This window comes from Pituophis catenifer, unplaced genomic scaffold (genome assembly GCF_029215685.1).
Source record: "Pituophis catenifer annectens isolate HBS135680 unplaced genomic scaffold, rPitCat1.0.hap2 SCAF_6, whole genome shotgun sequence".
Classification (NCBI taxonomy): Eukaryota; Metazoa; Chordata; class Lepidosauria; order Squamata; family Colubridae; genus Pituophis; species Pituophis catenifer.
In genome coordinates, this window is record NW_027256886.1 from 63,205,051 (window position 1) to 63,226,229 (window position 21,179).

General features: G+C 36.5%; 1 protein-coding gene across 1 annotated transcript in view; it reads left to right on the forward strand.

Annotated features, from left to right (window-relative positions):
- Positions 1-21,179, forward strand: part of LRRC27 (leucine rich repeat containing 27) — a 66,644-nt gene that overhangs the window by 38,564 nt on the left and 6,901 nt on the right. The window contains exon 10 of the mRNA XM_070945707.1: positions 13,194-13,333. Within this exon, the coding sequence (XP_070801808.1) occupies positions 13,194-13,333 (140 nt within the window). The remainder of the gene's footprint in view (positions 1-13,193; positions 13,334-21,179) is intronic.

Consider the following 21,179-nt stretch of genomic DNA (forward strand, 5'->3'; position numbering starts at 1 on the left):
TTTTTCTTCAACTTTATTTTAATTTATGACTACCCACCCCCAGAACTTTGGAGAAAGTGTGCAAATGTAAGTAAATACTTAGATCAGCTCTTCACCGTGTAGCAAGAACCCATGTGTGCAGTAGGTGTCAAAACATCCTGCACATAGCTATTCAAAAGCTGTGGCTGCCCAAGCTGTTTGGAGGCGTTGAAACAGAAGGGCTTTAATTTAAAATAGGATTGTTGATGGATGTCTCCTGAGATTTTACTTCTGCCAAATTGAAGTAAATGTAGGCTGGATGTTATAGTTAACCCAGAGAGAAAAATCTGTCATCGTGGTCCCAAGATGTTTTGTAAACCTGTAAATAGAGCAAGTCCCTCAGTTCATTTAAAGAAGTAAAGAAGTAAAGTCGTCTTCTACTCCTGGTAATCATGTGGATGGGCCATGAAGTTGTCTTTGACCATAGCAAAATTGAAGTGGAATGCATAGCTACTCTTTTTTTTTCAATTTTTCCCTGCTGTCAGTCTTATAGTTCTGTGATTTTCAGGTGGTTATCTATCCAAGTTACAAAGTTCTAGTAGAGGATAATATATGTAGCTCGGGGTTGAAGTGTGGAATGCTTGATGCTCTCTGAGCTTAGTTGCTTGCTTCCAGCTGTTTCATTACCCAACTAGGTAATATCATCAGTGTTACTGACTTTTAGGTTTGCTCCAGGGATGAAATCCAAATTTTTTCCCTACCGGTTCTGCAGCCGTGGCTTGGTGGGTGTGGCAAGGGAAGGATATTGCAAAATCTCCATTCCCACCCCACTCTGGGGCCAGCCAGAGGTGGTATTTGCCGGTTCTCCAAACTACTCAAAATTTCTGCTACCGGTTCTCCAGAACCTGTTAGAACCTGCTGGGTTTCACCCCTTGTTTGCTCCCTGTGGAAGATTAACACTGATGATGTTACCTAGTTGGGTAATGAAATGTCTGCAAGCAAACAACCAAGTTCAGAGAGCACCAAGGACTTTAAAAATAACAATATGGTCTAACTCTGCTTAGCTTTACTAATGTAATTAGGCAATGCCACTTGCTCTAACTCTATTTATTATAATTTAACAAAACAACCAATGAGAAGTCATTGGGACAGGTAAAGATAGATATATGAATGATGCTTCTAGACTCAAAACAATGGCATGTATCTGGCTTTCGTTTTTATTTGTTTAAAATATTTTAAGGCCATGAGATTGGGCCAAGTGGTTAGATGATCATTTCATTGGTTTTATTATAACTTTTTTTTGCAGTATAGTACAGTATTTTTTCCCAAGTAATTGGGCATTCATTATTTAAATGACGCTATATAAGTGAAGTTAAAATGAAAAACTGTGCCAGCTTAGACTATTCTAAAAGATCAGGGCTATTAATCACAATTGTTTGTTTGTGATAGTGCTTTCAGACACTTAACTTGACATCCCTTTCTTAGCTATCCATCAGAACTTGTTTACACTTCATGCTCAACTGTGGCTTCCTTATCCATAACTTGTCAACTAAGCTGCACTTTGATGCACATAGTGCCATAAGTCTTACTGTAAACAATTGTGTTGAACTCATCAAACTTGCTAAGTCTAAACCTAATAAATTGTGTTATGGTTTAGCACAGTGTACAAACCCAATCTAATTAAGGATGTTGATGTGGAGAAGAGTTTATTCTGCTTCCCAGTTCAATGAAAGTCCAATTTTCAGGCTCTCCCTATAGAGACTATAGGGAGAAGAAGGGTGCAATTCAGTTGACCATTCTTCCATTGATTTCTAGAGTCTTGAACTTTGAAGATTCTAAAGCTCAATGAAAGAATTGATTGTGATACTAAATCCTTATGTCTTTGATCTTCACATTTTAGTTTTAAAAATAAGAGGAACTAACCAATAAATCAAGGAAATGGTTAAAAAGGATTAATAGTTACACCAAATTTAGACTTTTATAATGACATGAGTTTGGATATTTTGTATGTTCTTTAGGATATTTTAAAATTATTTTCTTAGTCTCTCTCCTGAATGAAATATGTAGGAAACACAAGAGGGCACTACAACACCATAGTATTCAATTGCAGTGAGGCTTCAGGCTTAAACAATATCAAATTAATAATGCAAATCATAAAGGAACAAATATGACTGTGTTTCCTCTATTTCTGTTCTGTCAGTTAATTAGAGGGTAGTTCTAAACATGATTTGTAGGTAAAATATGGCAAAGTCATGGTATAAGCAAGGCAGAAGAAAATGCTGCTTGGTGTATCATTGTTAAATCTTATTGGATAGGTTGTAAAATGATTGTCTTGATTATATGGGTGACCTGGCTGACTTTGTCTGATTTAAAAAAAACAGGGCTACATAATTTTAGCTTATCTTAGGATGAGAGATCACTAAAAATTCCTAGGCTGTAGTTTGGTAAATTGAAAAAAAATCTCAGAAGAAACAATAGCAAACCACTTCTGCATTGTTATGAAAACAACATGACCTTGTTCGTGACAACATGAGGAATCAAACTTCTGAAGGAGACTTAACTTTACCCTTGATTGATTGCTGTGTCAAACCACTGAATTCATTTATCTGAATGGCTTGGTTGGAAGATAAATTCAAATATATACACAAAGAGGCATGCATGGGCACAGTGATCGTTTCATGCTTTTTGTCACTGCAAAGCACACTTTAGTATCGTCCGTTAGTAATCTTTAAAGTTTGTGAGAAGAAGCTAAGTTATTATCTATTGGTAGGTCTCTGGATGATTTGCAGTAAATGAGCTAGCCTTTCTGACTTTCAGTCGCCTTAACAGTGACAATTTAAAAATCTTTTTCCTCAGAGAAAAAAATAGAAAATTGAAAACAAGTTATTGAATGACTGGCAAAGACAAGTAACAAATTTTACATGGCCTAATAAAAGATTGAGGATTAAATGTAAGAAACCGCAGATCTCAGAAGACCAAGGCAATCTGGCAGCCCTGAACTTCAAACTGTATTAACCAGGATAGCTGTTTAATTTGGATTACATATTGGATTTTATCACTCTGTGGTTGTGTTACCTTCTTTGAGGGAACAGGACTCCCAGGTGGACAAATTATCTTTAGATTGATACAAAAAGAAATGAACAGTTATAAGATAATTTGTATTATGTACAATAATAAACAATGTATTAAAGTTGGGAATAAATATAAGAAGATTTCCAAAGTCTTGCCCTATTGTTGTTTTTTTCATGAAGTATGAAGAATTTTGTTCAGTAGATAAACAACATCATATATACATCAAAATGTGATAAGGCAAATATACAAAACCACCTGATCTGTTTCAAATAACAGTATAGTTTTAAAAGAACTGCAAAAAGAAGAGGGAACAATAAGGGACCTGAATGAATCTGAAAACCTTTTATTTTTTTCAGCATTTGCCAGGTCTTGCTTATAAATCACTGATGAATGTGTAATTCAGAAACTGATATAATAATAAAAACCTTCCCTAATTTGGCAACTTAAAAAGAAATCAAGAGCAGAGGTGGAACATGAGTGAAATTTGGGATTTGTAAATTCAGATTTTCTATTAAATCCTAACCCTAATCCTTAAAACAATAGTATGGACAGTTAATGTGGTGCGTAAGGACAACCCTGTTGAAGGCTGCTACATTCCTTACCCCAACCTTAAGTGGTGTGTTTCAATTTTTTTTATTACCGGTTCTATGAGCATGGCTTGGTGGGCATGGCTTTGTGGGCGTGGCAAGGGAAGGATACTGTAAAATCTCCATTCCCACCCCACCTTAGGGGAAGGATACTGCAAAATCTCCATTTCCTCCCGATCAGCTGGGACTTGGGAGGCAGGGAATAGATGGGGGTGGGGCCAGTCAGAATTTTTACTACCGGTTCTCCAAACTACTCAAAATTTCCATTACCAGTTCTCCAGAACTGGTCAGAACCTGCTGAAACCCACCTCTGCTTTTATTTTAATTCTTTTTTTTTAAACAAATTTTTATTTTTATTTTTAAACAAACATACATAAAACCATCTTCAATTCACACGCAAACAGTTTGTCGGTTGGTTACAAGTCTTTTGTGCATCATTCACCAAATTCATAGCTTACAATTTACAGTTTACCTAAATTCTCATATCATTGACCTAATAAATATATATATATTATTATTCTCATTAATCATTTATTTGACTATGGCTATTTTTTCCCTCATTATTATTCAAAATATTCTAGGATTTGAGTTAATTTTTATTATAACATTCATTTCATCCTCCTGAATCTATCCAGTAATAATACCTCTTTATGTTATATTTCACATAGTTCTACTATGCTTTTATTTTAATTCTTTTAGTTAAAGAGAAGTAAATCAAATCTCCGAATTTCAACATTATTTTTGTTTCCAGAAATTTCTCTGGGCCCCAAATGAGTGTCCTATACTTTCTTAAAAAGATAATAATAATAATAATAATAATAATAATAATAATAATAATAATAATAATAATAATAATAATAATAATAATATGGCGGTGGTGTGCATTGAAGGGAAATTCACTTAACCTAATTTTGTGTACTATGTTCTTTAAAAGGGAAGATTAATAAACAAAAAATGTGCTTATATATATCACTTTCAGCCACAAATTTAGGATTTGGTAATTTATCAGCTGCTTGATTTTTAAAATAATTTTGATGAGTTCTAGGTCAAGCATGCCAAATCATGGCCATTTGTGGGAAGAAATGAATCTTATTCAAAGCATTTAGGAGCTGGGATTTTCACATCTCGTGGGCTTTACCAGTCTATAGAATAATGACAGTCTTAACTGTGAAGAAACTCTCATTATCTTAATTTGCAGCTGCTTGATTCAGAGACTTTTACAACATATTCTCTGCAACTCTAAAGATCTGCAGAATGAGAAAAAACATAAAATCTATAATAAATTCATGCTTTTATTTTTAGTAAGCAAAAAAAAAAATCATAGGGAGTTAGCAAGATTTCCTGCTTTCTAGCAAAGCTAAGGCCCACTGCACAGCTGATCATCGGAAATACCGGTTTGACTGAACCGATAGGTTTTTTTTTTACTACCAGTTCCCCCAAACCGGTAGTTTTTATCACTACCAGTTTGCCCGAACCAGAGTGAACCGGTAGCATTTCACCCCTGCCCAAATCCTATCTCTTCTCACATAATCTGTATCCATTTTGCTGTAGCTTTATCTTGTCATACTTTAGTCCAGAAGGCATGTGAAAAACTGATGATATCGTGTATTTGTTCTCTAAAACGTGGCAAAGTTGAACTCACCAAGTTTTGGAACCAAAATAAAAACTGGATTGAAGTACAATTTTACAAATATCAAGTGCCTCTCCAAATTGCTTCAATTTATCTTTTGAGATTCATCTAAAAGAGACACATGTATTGGCATCAATAAATGTCCCAAAGGAAAAGGTTACATCTTGATAACAAATGGTTCTTAAACGCTTGGAACAGTGACGGACACATTGACTAGAGCTTCTTGTTGACACTAATAAGAATGGGATACCTCTAGCTGAATTGCTATGAGAAGAATTCAGATCATACTTTCTGGAATTACAGTGCAATTTTTACCTGTGCTTGTCTATTATCCGTTATGTAGCATTTATTGAAAGCATGACTAAGCTGTTGTAGAAATGCTTCCAAACAAGCAGTTTTTGATGCTTCCAATCATAAGACATTGTGAAATCAGCCTGCCTTTTTCTTGCAACTGAATGATTTTCTAGTAGGCAACATTACAAAGGAAACTTTGGGGTTACAAATGGAAGATGGTAACATTTGGACCCCATCTTGCTCTGGTTAAATTCCTTGCATGTAGCAGGGCAATTGCACAATAAAAGCCTTGTGTGGAAGCAGCATTCCTAAACAAAAATGTTACTGTTTTGTTCTCAGGGAGGAGAGAAGAGTGCCTAAAAAGTTTTTAGATTTGTTTCCAGAAAAGATATAACTCTCCTCTAGCCAAATTTGATTATTTTTTTTTTACTGTTAAAAACTGCCATTACAACAATTAATATTGGGGAAAATGCAGATGAACAACTTATTCTCTAAAACGTATGACATTTCCCTGCAAAATCCAGAATGAGAGCCTAATTATTTATTTATAAATAATCATTCACCAACATATTTACATCTAATGTGGTTACTGAAGTAATCCATCTTCTGGGTTTGCACAAAATATTTCATCATAAAACTAGTTAAACATACTACCAGAAAAATTAAAAACCCACTAATGTTAAAGTAGCCAAGCTTTGCATGGTGTGTGAATACAGTTGGTAAGCCTCAATGTTCAGTTGACTCATTTAAGATTCTTGTATGAATCCGTCCAGAGGCAGAACAGAGACTCACTTGAACGAAAGCTACAAACTAACAAAATGCCTCCAGTTGGTTCCTTCCCCTATTTCTTTTGCAAAAAGGTATCTCATTTGTTTAAGAAGTTGCAGATAGATTGTACAGATATCCCCAACCAGTCCATCACATCTTTTTGCCTCCCATCCCTAATAATTGTAGCTCTTTGATTGTGAGGATGCAGAAAGCATATCTGCTTTAAGGATGTCAGCAATTATCCATTGGAATTCGAAACCTCACAGCTTGGTGCAGAAACCCTGTAGAGTTGCATAAATAGATAGCTTCCTTAGATAGTAGATGCCTCCCAGATTGACCATTGGTCTTGGACTCTGAAAGTTTCTGGTCTGTGTTTGAGTTTCTGATTATTCCAAGTTTAACGACTGAATTCAGGGAATATAATAGTTATTGAGCAATCTAGTATTCAATCAGCACCCCAGATAACAGAACAAATTTGAAATATTTATTTAGAAAGGAGATAAAAGGGATGGTGCTGTAGATTTTTTTAAAAAAAATTTGATTTATATGCCGCCCTTCTCCGGAGACTCAGGGCGGCTTACAATGCGTTAAGCAATAGCCTTCATACTTTTGTATATTTATACAAAGTCAGCTTATTGCTCCCACAAACTGGGTCCTCATTTCACCTACCTTAGAAAGGATGGAAGGCTGAGTCAACCTTGAGCCTTGGAGAGATTCGAACCAGCAGTAAATTGCAGGCAGCTGGTGTTAATAACAGGGTGCGTAACCACTGTACTATCAAGGCTCTTTCTAGATCATCTCTTTCTAGATTATCTCGTCTAGATAATTCTGAAACTCTGTATCAGACATTTCTATCCACACCCCACCATCCCTGCACAACTAATTTTGAAAATTTTATTGCAGTTAAGCATCCTAATATCAATATGCATATGGTGAATTATATCATTCTACCTTGGGTGACATGACCAAAGAAAAGAAGAAAGACAGTTTAGAATGGAGCAATCCACAGCATTCTGAACAACTTTTCATAAGAATGCACTGAAGGGATTTTTTTTTCTTAATGTTTTTGCTTGAAGCTCTCAGCATAACCCAAATCTTATTTGAACAACTGTTTTCTACGATCATAGCAGTGGTGGGTTGCTCCCGGTTCAGCCCGGTTCGGGCAAGCCGGTAGTGGTGATGATGTGACGTCAGCGAACCGGTTCACTATGACTGTGAGCTGGGCCCTCCTGCCTGCCCCCGCATTATACCTATCTTTATTTGTTGTTTTTTAGCCCAGCTGATAGGCGTGACAGTGTGGATTGCTGTGCCTCATTTGGGCAGAAATCTAATGTGCTTGCGCAGAGTGCAAGTTTGGCGTGCGCGCGCAAAGAGAACAGGTGGTAACACCGGTATTCCTGTTGCAGGAGATCTTTCCTGTTTTCAGTGTTCTGAGCCCCCTTTATGCAATTTCTTTCCAACATTCCATTGCTTTGGAAAGAATAAAAAAAGATTGACTTTTGATCCTTTTGTCAACCATCTCCAACCTAGTGCCTTCCAGCTGTCTTGGGCTGTAAATTCTGGGAGTTATGATCCAAAACACTGGATCCACAAAAGTTACTTTTATATCTTCATGTTTATTTATGTAACTCACACTGAATATGCTTGAAACTGTCCAAGGTGGGAAATCTGTAATAAACTCTGATTCTTTGGGATACTCATGCTATTTCTTCTGCAAAAGTACACATAGTCTTGTTTGAGTTATATACCCCCTCAAGCCCTTTCAGATATCTCACACACATATTCGTGGGAAGTTTATCCAAGTAATGCATTTCGTATAGGTTACTTATTGTGTAACTATTACTGGGAAGACATGAGACGTTTGGAGACCTTGGTGCTTTCTGAGATTGGGTTGTTTTTGGTTTTTTGTTTGCCAGAGTCTGGTCAGGAAACATCTGCCAAGCAAACAACCAAGTTCAGAGAGCACCAAGGGGGCCACAATTCATCCCTGAGCTGCAGACGTTCCTTTCTATTGCTATATGGAAAAGTATCAGACCATAGTTAGCATGCAGGCAAGATTCACCTTATTTTAGTTAGCGTGAAAAAGACCTTCATTTTCCAGTCTCATTTAAAAGAGTGAAAACACAAAAGCAGATGTGTTTATACTGTTCATTTCAAATGTTTTCTAACAGCCATAAAAAGACTGTTTAACGTTTACCATTTTATTAAAACAGGTAGACCGTGCCAGAATGCTAGGACTGAAAGCATATACAAAGCTGTAAACAAAATCCAAACCTCTTAACTTATTTGCATGAGAAGATTTTCTTGCTGAAATGTTGTCCTACCATTTTTATCCTACAATACTTTTCTCTAAAAATAAACATGAATATTTTGAAGAATCATGATCTGATAAGAGCTGATAAAGGCTGGATTCTACATGGAATGTCATTGACATTATCTTTAAGGCTGTTTTGCAAACAGTGATGTGATTTATTTTACAGCAAATTAGGGAGAGCAAGGACTTTATATATTATTTGAAGGTCAATGTCATATCTGAAGTTTCTACTTCGTTATTGTGACATTATATAAACAAGTAAATTGGTTAGCTATGTGCCTTGTGAGATTATCCCTTACCCCCAGCTCCTGTACTAAACATTGTGTTACAAAGAATAAGATATAATATGAAAGTAGTATCTTTACCACTAGGCACAGTAAAATAGCTCACCCGAATATAGGGAAATCTGCTTCTTGGATATCTACTATTAAAAAGTAAAAATATAAGATAAAAGCAGGCTGCCCCTCCTCCACACAGGGTCATTCCTCTCCCCAAAATTAAAAACAACAATAAATTACAGAAAATATGTGTGTGCCAATTTGCATATGTGCATGTGAATTTAGAAAAAAAATGAATAAATAGATATATAATAAATTTTGCAATAAGGAGAAGTATGTTAATAGATGAAATATATAACTGCTTAGTTTGGATGATCCCTTAGCAGTAGAATAGGCCTGGTTTTCTAAATCGCCTTGCTTTGTATCAACTTTAAAAAGGGGTTTTTTTTAATCCAGTGAATTGACATGTTCTTCAAACAGAGAGTGCTTTGAAGTGCAGATCTGTTCTCTGTAAAGATGACCACACTAGGTGGGTTATTGTCTGATTTTAAAAGCAACAACAGGGCTCATCAGATAGACAATGAGATAGAGATTAGCTTCTGGGTTTAGCATCATTAGCCTTCTTCTTTGGATAATCCCTTTCCTTCTAATACTGAGAATTACCCTTAGTTTTTTCTTCATGTAAAAATGACTAGACTTCCTATTAATATATTTTCATAAGAATAGAGTGATTAGAATAAAAGGAAATTCTGGGAATGAGGGGTTTTATTTATTTGCTGTTTGTGTTTATAATTGCAGGTTATAGAGTTCTCTTATTTTTGCAAGTAATGGCTTCTAGATAATTTTTTAGTTTAATTATTTTAAGGTTGAACAACCTACTGGGTAAGAGGAGAGGCAAGCAGCTGCCTAGAGTTCCTCTTATTGGTAAAAATGCCTATTATCTTATTGGCTTTCCATAAGCTTTTAAAAATTGAATTGTTTCAGAGGGCCTGAGGAAGATTAAAAATATTATTGTTATTTATATTACTATTATTGATCTTTTATTTCATCTTTGTAATTTTTAACTTTTCATTTTGGGTGTTTTCTTGTATTATTCTTGTAGTTTTATTGTACTATCAATCTATGAAATCTTTATTGTGATCATAGACCAGCCTAAGAAGAGTAGAGTGTAAACAATTAATAATTTTTAAAATTTAAATGTGTAAATTACACAAAGATAAAAAACATTTAAAAAACCTAAATTATACATAAAAAACAAAAATCTTAAAAACCTACTAAATGGGATAAAAATATTAAGCAAATATAAAATAACAAGAGTTAATGTATGGCTAACTAAATCTATCATAATACAAAACACACTTAGCTAACAAGTCAAATATTCAGGCTGATTTGAGGCACAGGTCATCGCATCTCATGGATTTTAATTGCTGCTGGCAACACTGTAATGTAGAAAGGAAGAAAGTAGTGTCTGCAAGCAGCAGAGTGGTATAAATTTGTCCTATGCATCCTGGGAAAAAATTATGGAATGCTACATGAATTTGCATGTCATTCTTACCAAAGGCTATGCTAATCTCTGTGCTGCCGAAGCAAGCACTTATTGTACTGTTGATTCCCATACATCTCTGGTTAACAGCCAAGATTCCATGTATAGTGGCAATTTAATAAACAAATAAAATACAATAGGCATTTATAAGTTTCAAATTGATTTTACATTGTGATATCTCATAATTCATGAATGTTATTAGCAATTCAGCCGCCAAAGTGTGGATCATGAGTTGTTTCCCAAGGCAACAGCTTTCAGAGCAAATTCCAGTGGAGCATGCCATCTTTTCACAGCTGCATGCATGGATGTCACTCCGACAAGCCATCAGACTGCTCTCCATGCATGCTTATTTATGTCATACAGTCAAAGATGCTATGCAATTCAGAAAAATGGGAAATTGGATATAATTAACTTTAGATTTTAGAAAGGAGAGGATTGACAAATATCATTTCATTAAAACTGACATTCTTCGTAAGAGGATTCAGAATAGATTACTTATCTGGGATAGTCTTCACACAACTTGAGATAGGATCTATTGAGAAAGTTACAGAAATTGTGTTCTGAACTATGAAGAAACTCAAAAGACAGGAACATGAAGCCTGTCACTTCTCACAGCAATGATCCATCCGAGAGATCCAATCCTCTTTAATTTACACAAAATTTGGGATCAACTCAAAAAAATTAGTTTTAATAAAAGATTTTATTAATTGGCATTCTTAACAAATGATTGTTTTTGAAATGTTTTGCTCTACAGTAAAATGTCAAGGACAATGAGTTACCTTGATTCAATGCTCCAAGGAGCTTCTTTCCATTCTTGCATGATTTTAATTTATGTGAGAAATGAAGCAGTGATTGGCATATCCCTGAAGAATATGATTTTTAAACACCATTAATACTGTATACTCCTTCCAAAACGATGAGCATGTCCTTCACTTCTCTCTCCACCTCTCCCACTCTCTCTCTTTTATATCCCATCATGATTAAATAAATCTCAGCAGTTTTCTTCCCATTTAACTGTCATCCAGTGAGTTTCTCAGCCTACCTTTCTATTGTTAAACATAGTATGCTCTTGACTTCTGGCCTTGGCTGGGTTAGAATTATTATCTGTGATAGATCCTGTCTTAGCTGAAATTCTGCCTGGGCTAATAGTTTAAAACCAGAAAAAAAACAGTCTCTGATATGATTTTGAGGACATCTGGTAATAGTTTCTCAGTGCCACAGTTGCTAGCAATGCTAATTTCTGTTATTAGATTTCAGACCTACATTTGTAACAGGCTGAAATTAGGGTTTGTTTTTGGAAAAATATGTGAGTGTTAGATAGGCCACATGTAGAAGATATAGTCACAGACAGAGAAGGATAAAAAAAATGGATGTAATCAGTAAATAACTAATGGTCAAGTATTGTCTGATCAAATGAGAATCTAATGATTCAAGACATGAATGTATTAAAAAAAGGAGCCCAAATGCTCACAACAATATCAACATGTGCTTCTTGAGAAAAATGGCTTATACTGGGAAACATATTGAAAGATGATGAAGATTCTCAGTCATCCAGAGAAAGTTGTCTGGAAGCTGAGTCGTGGCAACAGGTTTTCTTTTCTTGTTGGTTCAAACTAACAAGAAAAGAACTCCAATTGTCGTGACTCAACTCCCAGATAGTGAAAGTTTGTTTGTTTGTTTGTTTGTTTGTTTGTTTATTTATTTATTTATTTATTTATTTATTTATTTATTTATTTATTTATTTATTGGTTCGATGTATATGCCGCCCTTCTCTGGAGACTCAGGGCGGCTGACAATGCGTTAAGCAATAGCCTTCATACTTTTGTATATACCTGCTTAGTAGGGCTTTTGGGGCCCCCCCCAAGCAGTGTTCTTTTTTATACAAAGTCAGCTTATTGCCCCCACAATCCAGGTCCTCATTGTTGTTTTCTACAGACAAATAGTGGAAGTCTTTTAAATCAGAAATACCTGTTTTGGTTTAATTGTGATAGCAGTTCTGGCTCTAGATATGAGAAGGGTGATGCTGTATCCTATAGAAATTAGGCCAGTCATTTCTCAGATTGATTTCCCAGGCTCTCACTGAGAACATGTTGATGGAAAATAAGTTCCCATTAGCTATGTTTTGTTTTCTTCTCTTTCAAATATAACTGGCCTTTCTAGTAGGGAAAGGCAAACGTGCATAATAGTACCTTTTCTAGACAGCAGAACTAGGTAATTACTTGAAGGTATCCAGCTGCATTTGTACATCTTTTTAGAGATCTGCTGATTGCCTTTAACCTCTAGATGTCTTTTTAAAATGTAGTTTTCCTTCTGTTTATATGAAGAGAAAAAGTAAGTTGTTACGTATATAATGCATTCACCTTTCATGCTCAAGCTGTGATTAGAAAATAGCTGCTGTAATATTTGAAAATGTTACATTTGATTAAATGAGTTGTTAAAAAAGGGATTAATACTTGGGAAATTTAAACAACAAATTTTATCGTTTCAGTATGTATTTGATTATATTCTACTTGTCCTCCATAAACTCAAGGTAGCATATGTAGTACCTCTTCTTCCATCCCTGAGTTGAGACAAAGGGAGCTCTCATGGCTGTAGCTAGACTTGATTCTTGGCTTCCCAGTCTCTTTCCAATACTTTAACCACTCCTTGCAGGCATATTGCTGTCCTGTGTTAAATCCAGTCAGCACAAATGAGTGGATCTTTTTCTCCAAGTTGTTCTAATGCCATTATATGTCACATTTTTTTTTAGGTATCACAAAACGCACCTTATGCTACCGATAATATTAAGAGCAATGATAAGCTAGAAGGTTGGAGAGAACCGTCTGACCTGGATGAGCACATAGAAACAGCCCAAAATATAAATTCAATGAAAACCGCTGATACCTTCAGGTAAGAACAAAAGGGACAGCCTCACATCCCCCTAACTGTAACAAAAACATGTTTAAGTAATCAACTTTTATGCCATGTCCTTACGACTTTGCCTTCATCTAGGTCTTCATCTAGGTGAGTCCATTTAAAGTTGCTTTGGCTGTTCCAGTTTTAAAGTATTTTTTTCCCTCTTATGCCAATACAATTTTTGCTATCCACACAATCTAATATATTTCATTAAAGATGTAGTTTATGATCTAATCGAGTTGGCATTTGCCAATCTCCTATATATAGTTTTAGGCTGTTGCAAGCACCACACTTCATGGACATTGTGATTGAGGTTCAGGAAAGATAGGAGATCTGGATTACACAGCAGTATCCATGTAGTTACTGACCTGAGCTTATCATACCGTTTGTCAAGTTCTGTGTGGGCTCCTTACGTACATGGATTTACCCCTATTTCAAAACAATAATACCTCTGCACCTGTAACTTGTAAGTTGAGCAATCTGACAAGTAGTTAAATCAACTGCTCTATCATACACCTAAACCTGTACATCTTTCTTGATCTCAAGAAAGCAACTGATCAGCTCCCACAATTTGATTCAAGTTCTGTAGCAGCAGAAATGCCAGTAGCATTTTAAAAGAAAAAGTACTTTGAGCCTGAAGATGTTCATTATACCAATATGTTACTATCAATATTATATCATGAATGGTTGCCCTAAAAGGGCAGTGCAGCTGACTGCTACTTTTATTAAACAAAAGACAAACTATGGATTCAGTTGAGGACTCAATAGTTTCTGGTTGGCAGTTTTAAAAAAAAAGCTAAAAACTTTGATGTGCTTATTCATCTCAGAAATGAGAACTTATATAGGCATTTAGAGGCACAGTGGCGCAGTGGTTAGAATGCAGTACTGCAGGTTAACTGCCCACAGACAGGAGTTCAATCCTGACCGGCTCAAGGTTGACTGAGCTTTCCTTTCTTCCAAGGTGGGTAAAATGAGAACCCAGATTGTTGGGAAAAATATGCTGACTTTGTAAACCACATAGAGAGGGCTGTAAAGCACTGTGAAGTGATATTTAAGTCTAAGTGCTATTGGTATTTAAAGGAGGAGACAAAAGTCCACATGGGTAACACTGGCATAGTTGAATCCAAACACTGTAAACTATAATGATTCAAACATACAAGGCAAATGGATAGTAAGAATTCTCTCCTTACGAATAAGAAAGAAAAGTTTCAGCTCAGTTCCATTTCTGCTAAGCGTAATATAGAAGACAATGTTCACTACCTTTCAATAGATGTGTGCAGAGAGGCAACCAAACAAATAGGAAATACCTTTCTTCTGGGTGCAGAAACTATTGCAACTCTGTTCCCTCTGTTCTCCAAGGAATATATAATGATTACATTACAGTCATTTGTTTTGCTTCCTCTCCCCTTTCAATTTATTCCACAGAGTAAGTTTGCCAATGAACGGAAATTTGAGCCAAGATTCCTCTGGTTTAAGTCAAACTACTTTATTGTACTCATTCATTAGTACAGAAACATAGCATGTCAGTTCTGAAAAAAGTAAGATAAGACCCTGTTCTGTAGACACATTTCTGACGACAAACACTGTTTAAAAGTTTAAAAGGGAAAGAGAATGAACGAGTGCATTCATCTTCCATGTTTCTACTTATAAACAAATTAGTATTCTAGTATTTATTGTGTGTTTGCATTCTGCCTTTCTCCTAAGAACTCAGACCAAATTACATAGCACTCATTCTTCTACACCCAGAATGTCTACACTCATGATTTCATGTATTGTTGATAGGTTGCTGTTCTGACCTAGGCTTCATGAAACAGTAAAAAGCACATGATTAGTCCCAAAAACCCTCTTTTTATTTCAACAGCTGTGAATTATGTTAATTCACAGTCTGTAATGAGTCACAAATAGTTTGTAAAGAGTCCAACAGAAGACTGACAGAAGTCTGCCACAGTCCTTCGGGATAAGGCTGATAAGCACCCACCTTTATCTCCCTTGACACACTGCCAAAGGCCTAACTGGCAATTAGCTTTGCAAGGCCACATGGAGCACAGAGTCAAAACGGAACTTCAGAATTTAAATCGACCAGAACGAACAAAGTTGCTTCCTGCAAAGGCTCACATGCCTTTGCTCCTCCTTTATGTCTTATGAGAGGGGCCAATCATCTCCAAGCCCTACTCCCGATACGTCTCTTTTGTCTTAACTGTTCTTGCCTTCTGGCAGCTCTGCGCATGCGTGCACTGGGAACAGGCTCTCCCTGTTCCTCTGCCCCGCTGAGGTCTGACTCTGGAGGCTCCGGAGGCAGCCAATAACTCCCAGATAGTGTTCTTCCCCAGCTACGGACCCCAAAGAATACAGCACACACAAAGTTTGTACAAAATTTAATTTACTAAAATAACTCAGTCTTTTTCAAAACAAAGGCTGTTAATAAACTTTCTTAACAGCCTACAAGAAACCAAAGATAAAGTGTTCACAATTTGGCAGAATTTGGCACAAGGTTGGCAGAAAGCCCAGAAGCAATTTGCAGAGAATCCAGACGCAAAGTAGAGTGAACTAAAGTTGTTCCCTACAAATTGCTTCAGTCGGCGTTCCTCCTTAAATAGGCTAAGGGAGTGGCCAATTAGCCCCAAGCCTTACTCTTGAGGAGACCTCCTCCTGAGGAGCCACTCCTGCCTTTTGGCTGCTCTGTGCGCCCGTGCATCGAGAAGAGGCTCCTCCTCTTCGTCTTCTTCACTTAAAGGAGCTTCTGGAGGTTCTGAAGGCCCTGGTTGAATCCCTGCCTCTGGCACCACATCTTCTCCAGCCTCCTCATTGTCCGACTTGAGTGACAGCTGCACAGGCTGATGGTGAAACACCACACCAGCCTCCTCGCTGTCAGAGTCAGCTACAATCCGCACAGGCCGCTAATGGGCCACAACATATGGCCCTGGCCCCCTCTCTGCCTCCGATGCAGAATCCTCGTCTGAGTCTTCCCCAGACTCCAGGACTGGCCCAATCTCCTCACTGTCTGACTCTGCTGCCAGCTCCGCAGGCCGCTGGTGGACCACAACAGGTTGCACATCCTTAACACTCAGTTCTTCATCTCAGAAAAATCAGAAGACTGTTTTTTCTGTTTGATTAATCATAGATTGGCCAAACTTTGGCTTACCTTAACAATTGAGTATTTAAACAAGCTAATTCCTTATACCAGCATTTTTCAAGACCATAGTTAATCTATGGATTTCGAATACCAGAATTCCACAGATTGGAAAATAGCCAAGGTTGAGAAACACTGCCTTCTACTATGGTTCAGAGTCCATCAATTAATTCATAGTTTGGTTTTTTCCAATTCCTACTTGTAGAAAGATGGGATAGAATTTGAACTAATTATTTCATTAATAAAACACCAAAAGCTGTGGTTAACTGAAAATGGAAGCAAAAGCTTCCCAACTCAATGAAGTTTCACAGGAAGAAAGCACACAAGCCAAGAGCCATTATTTTGATGTTAAAGTTTGCTTTATATTGGCCATTTATGAAGTAGAGCATCAAAAAGCATTTGAACTTTGCAGAGAAATGTCAGAAAGTAGAATTGCGATACCTTAAAGGAAGAATGGAAAAACTATGGCTTTTCAGATGCTGCTGAACTACAGTTCCCTACAACTTCAGTCATCCAGACAAGTAGTCTTCGGCTTACAACCACAACTGAGCCCAACATTTCTATTGCTAAGTGAGATATTTGTTAAGTGAGTTTTGTCCCATTTTATGATCTTTCTTGCCACCGTTGTTTAGTGAACCACTGCAATTGTTAAGTTAGTAACACAGTTATAAAGTGAACCTGGCTTCCCCATTGCTGGGCAGAAGGTTACAGAAGGGGATCCCAGGATGCCACAACCATCATGAATATGAGTCAGTTGCCAAGCATCTGAATTTTGTTCATGTGACCACAGGGATGCTGCAAATATGAAATATGGTCATATGTCACTTTTTTCGGTATTGTTATAACTTTGAATGGTCACTAAATGAACTGTTCTAAGTCAAGAATTACCTGTAATGAAGGTTAATGGAAGTTGTAGTTCAGTAATATCTTCGGGGCCATGGGTTCCTATGCCCACTAAGGACTAATATTTATTGGGAATAAGTTTTCATTATCTCATAGTACTTTATCAGATAAATGGTGCTGCATACCTGCAGACATAAATAGAAGGAAATGTAATCAGTGGGGTTTACAGTCCACGACACGCAACAAGTTTCAGTCAACATGTAAGGAACAATGATGTGTTCTCCCTGCTCCTAGTCATGGTGGTGACACAAGTGAACAGATGGTTCAGGTCTCCCTGCAAGAGCCGCGGTGACACAGTAGTTAGAATGCAGTACTGCAGGGACTGCCAGCTGCCTGCAATTTGGCAGATCGAATCTCACCAGGCTCAAGGTTGACTCCATCCTTCTGAGGTCGGTAAAATGAGGACGCAGATTGTTGGGGGCAATATGTTGACTTTCTAAACCGGTTAGAGAAGGCTGTAAAAGCATATGAAGCTGTATTAAGTGCTATTGCAGTGAGAAATCTAGCTCCAATGCACTTGTTTCCACATGAGAAGATAACCTAATAATGGAAGCTCCAGCTCCTTATAAAAATGTGTGTGCACTTGTGTGTCTCTTCAGTGACATCTTCAATGCCTTTGAGAGAGGGGAGACAGATACACATGTCTTCCAAGTGTTGAAGTGAAACACAGAGATAATACCTGAGAAGTACTGCTCTCTGTGACAATTTTGTGAAAGCTTTAATGTACACAAAATAAAGAGTGATTACCTGTATTTTTTGGAGTATAAGACACACCGGAGTATAAGACACACCTTAATTTTTGGGGAGGAAGATAGAGGAAAAAAATTCTGCCTACCAGGTATTCAGTTCGCTTGCTGGTTTTGAAGTTGGGGTTGATTGGGGCTGTGCTTCTAAAGCACAGCTGATTGTCGGAGGGAGCAGCAATTAGAAAAGCAGGCAAAGCAGGCAAAAGAAGATCGCTTTGCTCACGTTGGGGCTGAAAAACAGCTTCAAAAGCACAGCTGATCCTTGGAGGGAGCTCCAGTGACTAAAGCAGGCAAAGTGCGGAAGGGGTAAGAGAAGGCAGCAGCTGTTCCAGGTAGCCATTTTGGGCACCACTTGAGGTTACATTCGGAGTATAAGACACACCCAAATTTTCAGCCTCTTTTAGGAGAGAAAAAAGTGTGTCTTATACTCCAAAAAATATAGTATCTTTTCTTGATGTTGTGTATGGCCAATGAGTTTGCATACAGTTAAGCTTTGCTTAGAAATGTTATAAGCTGACATTCTTGCAAATTATGGTATATTGTTACTATTGTTTTTCTTTTCTTTTCCTTTTCTTGGGTACTTGTTCATTATACAATCTGTAAAATTATTGTTTAATGTTTAAATATGATCCTGTCACACTAGTCTAATATAACTTTTTCTTCTTCCTGGATTCTGCTCTATAAGTTGCTTTGTGAAAACTTCGTGTTCATAAGTAGGGACTTCAGAAGAAAAACATTTTTAATTGCTTTAAAGCTTGAAGACAGGAGACAGATGCTTAATCAGCTTAAAGAATTTTTCTTAGCTGATAGCAGTTGATAACACAGTGATCAAAGAGAACAAGAAATGTGTTAATATTCTATTGTTCTCCAAAATAATAGCACATGCCTTTTTTTGCATACTGTTAGAATAGATATACTCCTGCATTTTCCGAAGTTTCAGTGTTTGAAATATTTTGCATGTTTTTTTTCAATAATCATATCTGAATGGAGAAGCATTACTATAAGCCAAACTCTGATTTCTGAAGAAATCTTCAGATCTTATGTTTGTATGCAATGTTTGTTTCTCATTTGAAAATACATGCAAGAAAGAAAAGCATGAAAACATTGTATGCTTCCTAGTGGCAAATAAGATGTGCTGTCTTGAATTGTGCAATAAAAGTGATCATGTAATTTTATAAACTTAATATAAAGAAAAAGCCCATGTGGAATGTGTCATACAGAGGTTAAAATATTAGACTCGTAATGGAAACATGTTCTTAATCATGGAAGCTCAGTGGGTGACTTCAGACATCCTAGCTCACAAAGTTATCGTGGAGCAATATTAGAGGATTTTATTTTATGTACACCAGTAGATTTTACATCTAACAAAAATCTTCAAAAGAAAATTAAATAATGTTAGAATCTAATTACTTTAAATATAGGATAGCAAACAGAATAGTACTTGGTGGATCATCCTGTCCTCATTATCATGAGTTTTTAAGTCAAAATCAAAACCAAAGGCTGACAGTACAAGGATGTACAGACAGCTATGATGGCTCTATGCCTAAGTATAGTGATATTTGTTTTGTTCTCAGAAAAATCAGAAAGAGCAGGTGGCTTTAAGATTGCCAAGGACAAGCAAGCCCCAGATGGTACCCATGGCCCTGTTGCCTAATTACCTCTGTACGTCTTCTAGAGATTACATTAAAATGAATTATTGCCACAAGAACTCTGGATACATGAAAAGCCATCCAAGTCATCCTCCCAGCCAGAAAAAGGGTATTGGTGGACACATGCCACATTTGGAAACATTAGCATTTCAAATTATATCATTTTCTTTTTAATTGCTTTAATGTAGAAAAAATCAAGAGAGCAGGTAAACATAGCAAAAAGAAAAACGAAGGGAAGAGAAGATCTGTTTTCTAAGTATTAAATATAGAATTAAACCATAACTTTGTGGAATAATATTGGTCAGGATTTCTATTATTTTGATAGCGAACCAGGCCATAAGCAGAGCAAACAAGTATCATCAGTTCAAAACCACATTGTAACATAATTTTTAAAAAATAGAAAGAAATTCATACTAGCCAAAGGTGCTGGAAAAATTGGATCTATTCTTGTTCCATATTCAGCAAAGCCACTGCTACTGTTAACTGCTCTCCTGGATATTTATCTAAAATATGAATTAATATTCTAATATTAGAAATTCATTGTCCTTCTATAAAAACAGATGCACAGAATGGATAATCAAAAGTATTACTTTCTATGAGCCAAGCTGCTGGTCAAAATGATGCCATCACTATTGAATAAGGAAATTCTTCTATCCTATTGCATACACCCAGAAATATTTATTCTATTGTACTCTGTTTTGAAAACTCCTCTCAAAGCCAGCCCTATCATTAAGCTGAATGAGGCAGCTCCCTCAGGCTGCTGATTTGAAGGCTAATAAGAAAAGGCTCCAAATTGAACATTAATTAATGATTGCAATAGTATTTTTACTGCCAGGGTGGGGCCAAGATATTTAGCAGATTTTCTGCTTCTAGTGCTAAGAAATTTGACCAGCTGTAGGTATTATGTACCTCCTCAAGGCTACGACCATAACTTGCCATTTGTCAAATGTTTAGGAACAAACCTGAATGCAGATGGGCTCATCTATATTAATACTTGGTGTTTTACAGTGTTTATTGTCCATGTTGTAGGCTGATTTTTATTCTGTTGTGAGAGAGGCGTCATTTTTTCAAAGATTAGTTAAGAATCAAGGTCCATTTTTATTTATATCTTTCCCTGATGGGCCATGGGAAAGGATACCAGGATTGGAATAAAAATATGGAGTGAGTAGAAAACTGTATAATTCTGTGTTTACTAAATTCTAACTGAGTTTGTTAGTTTACTTCTAATCAAGACTGCATCTTAATTTTTTTGTAGGCTAGGACAAGCAAATTAAAAATTTCAGTTTTATTCAATCCTGTAATTTTAGAAGGTAAATGTATATCCCAAATATTGACACACTCAGAAGCCTTTTCAAGCCTTTTAAAATGTTACTCTTTCAACATTGTTGTTGGAAGAAATGTCCATCTGGGTT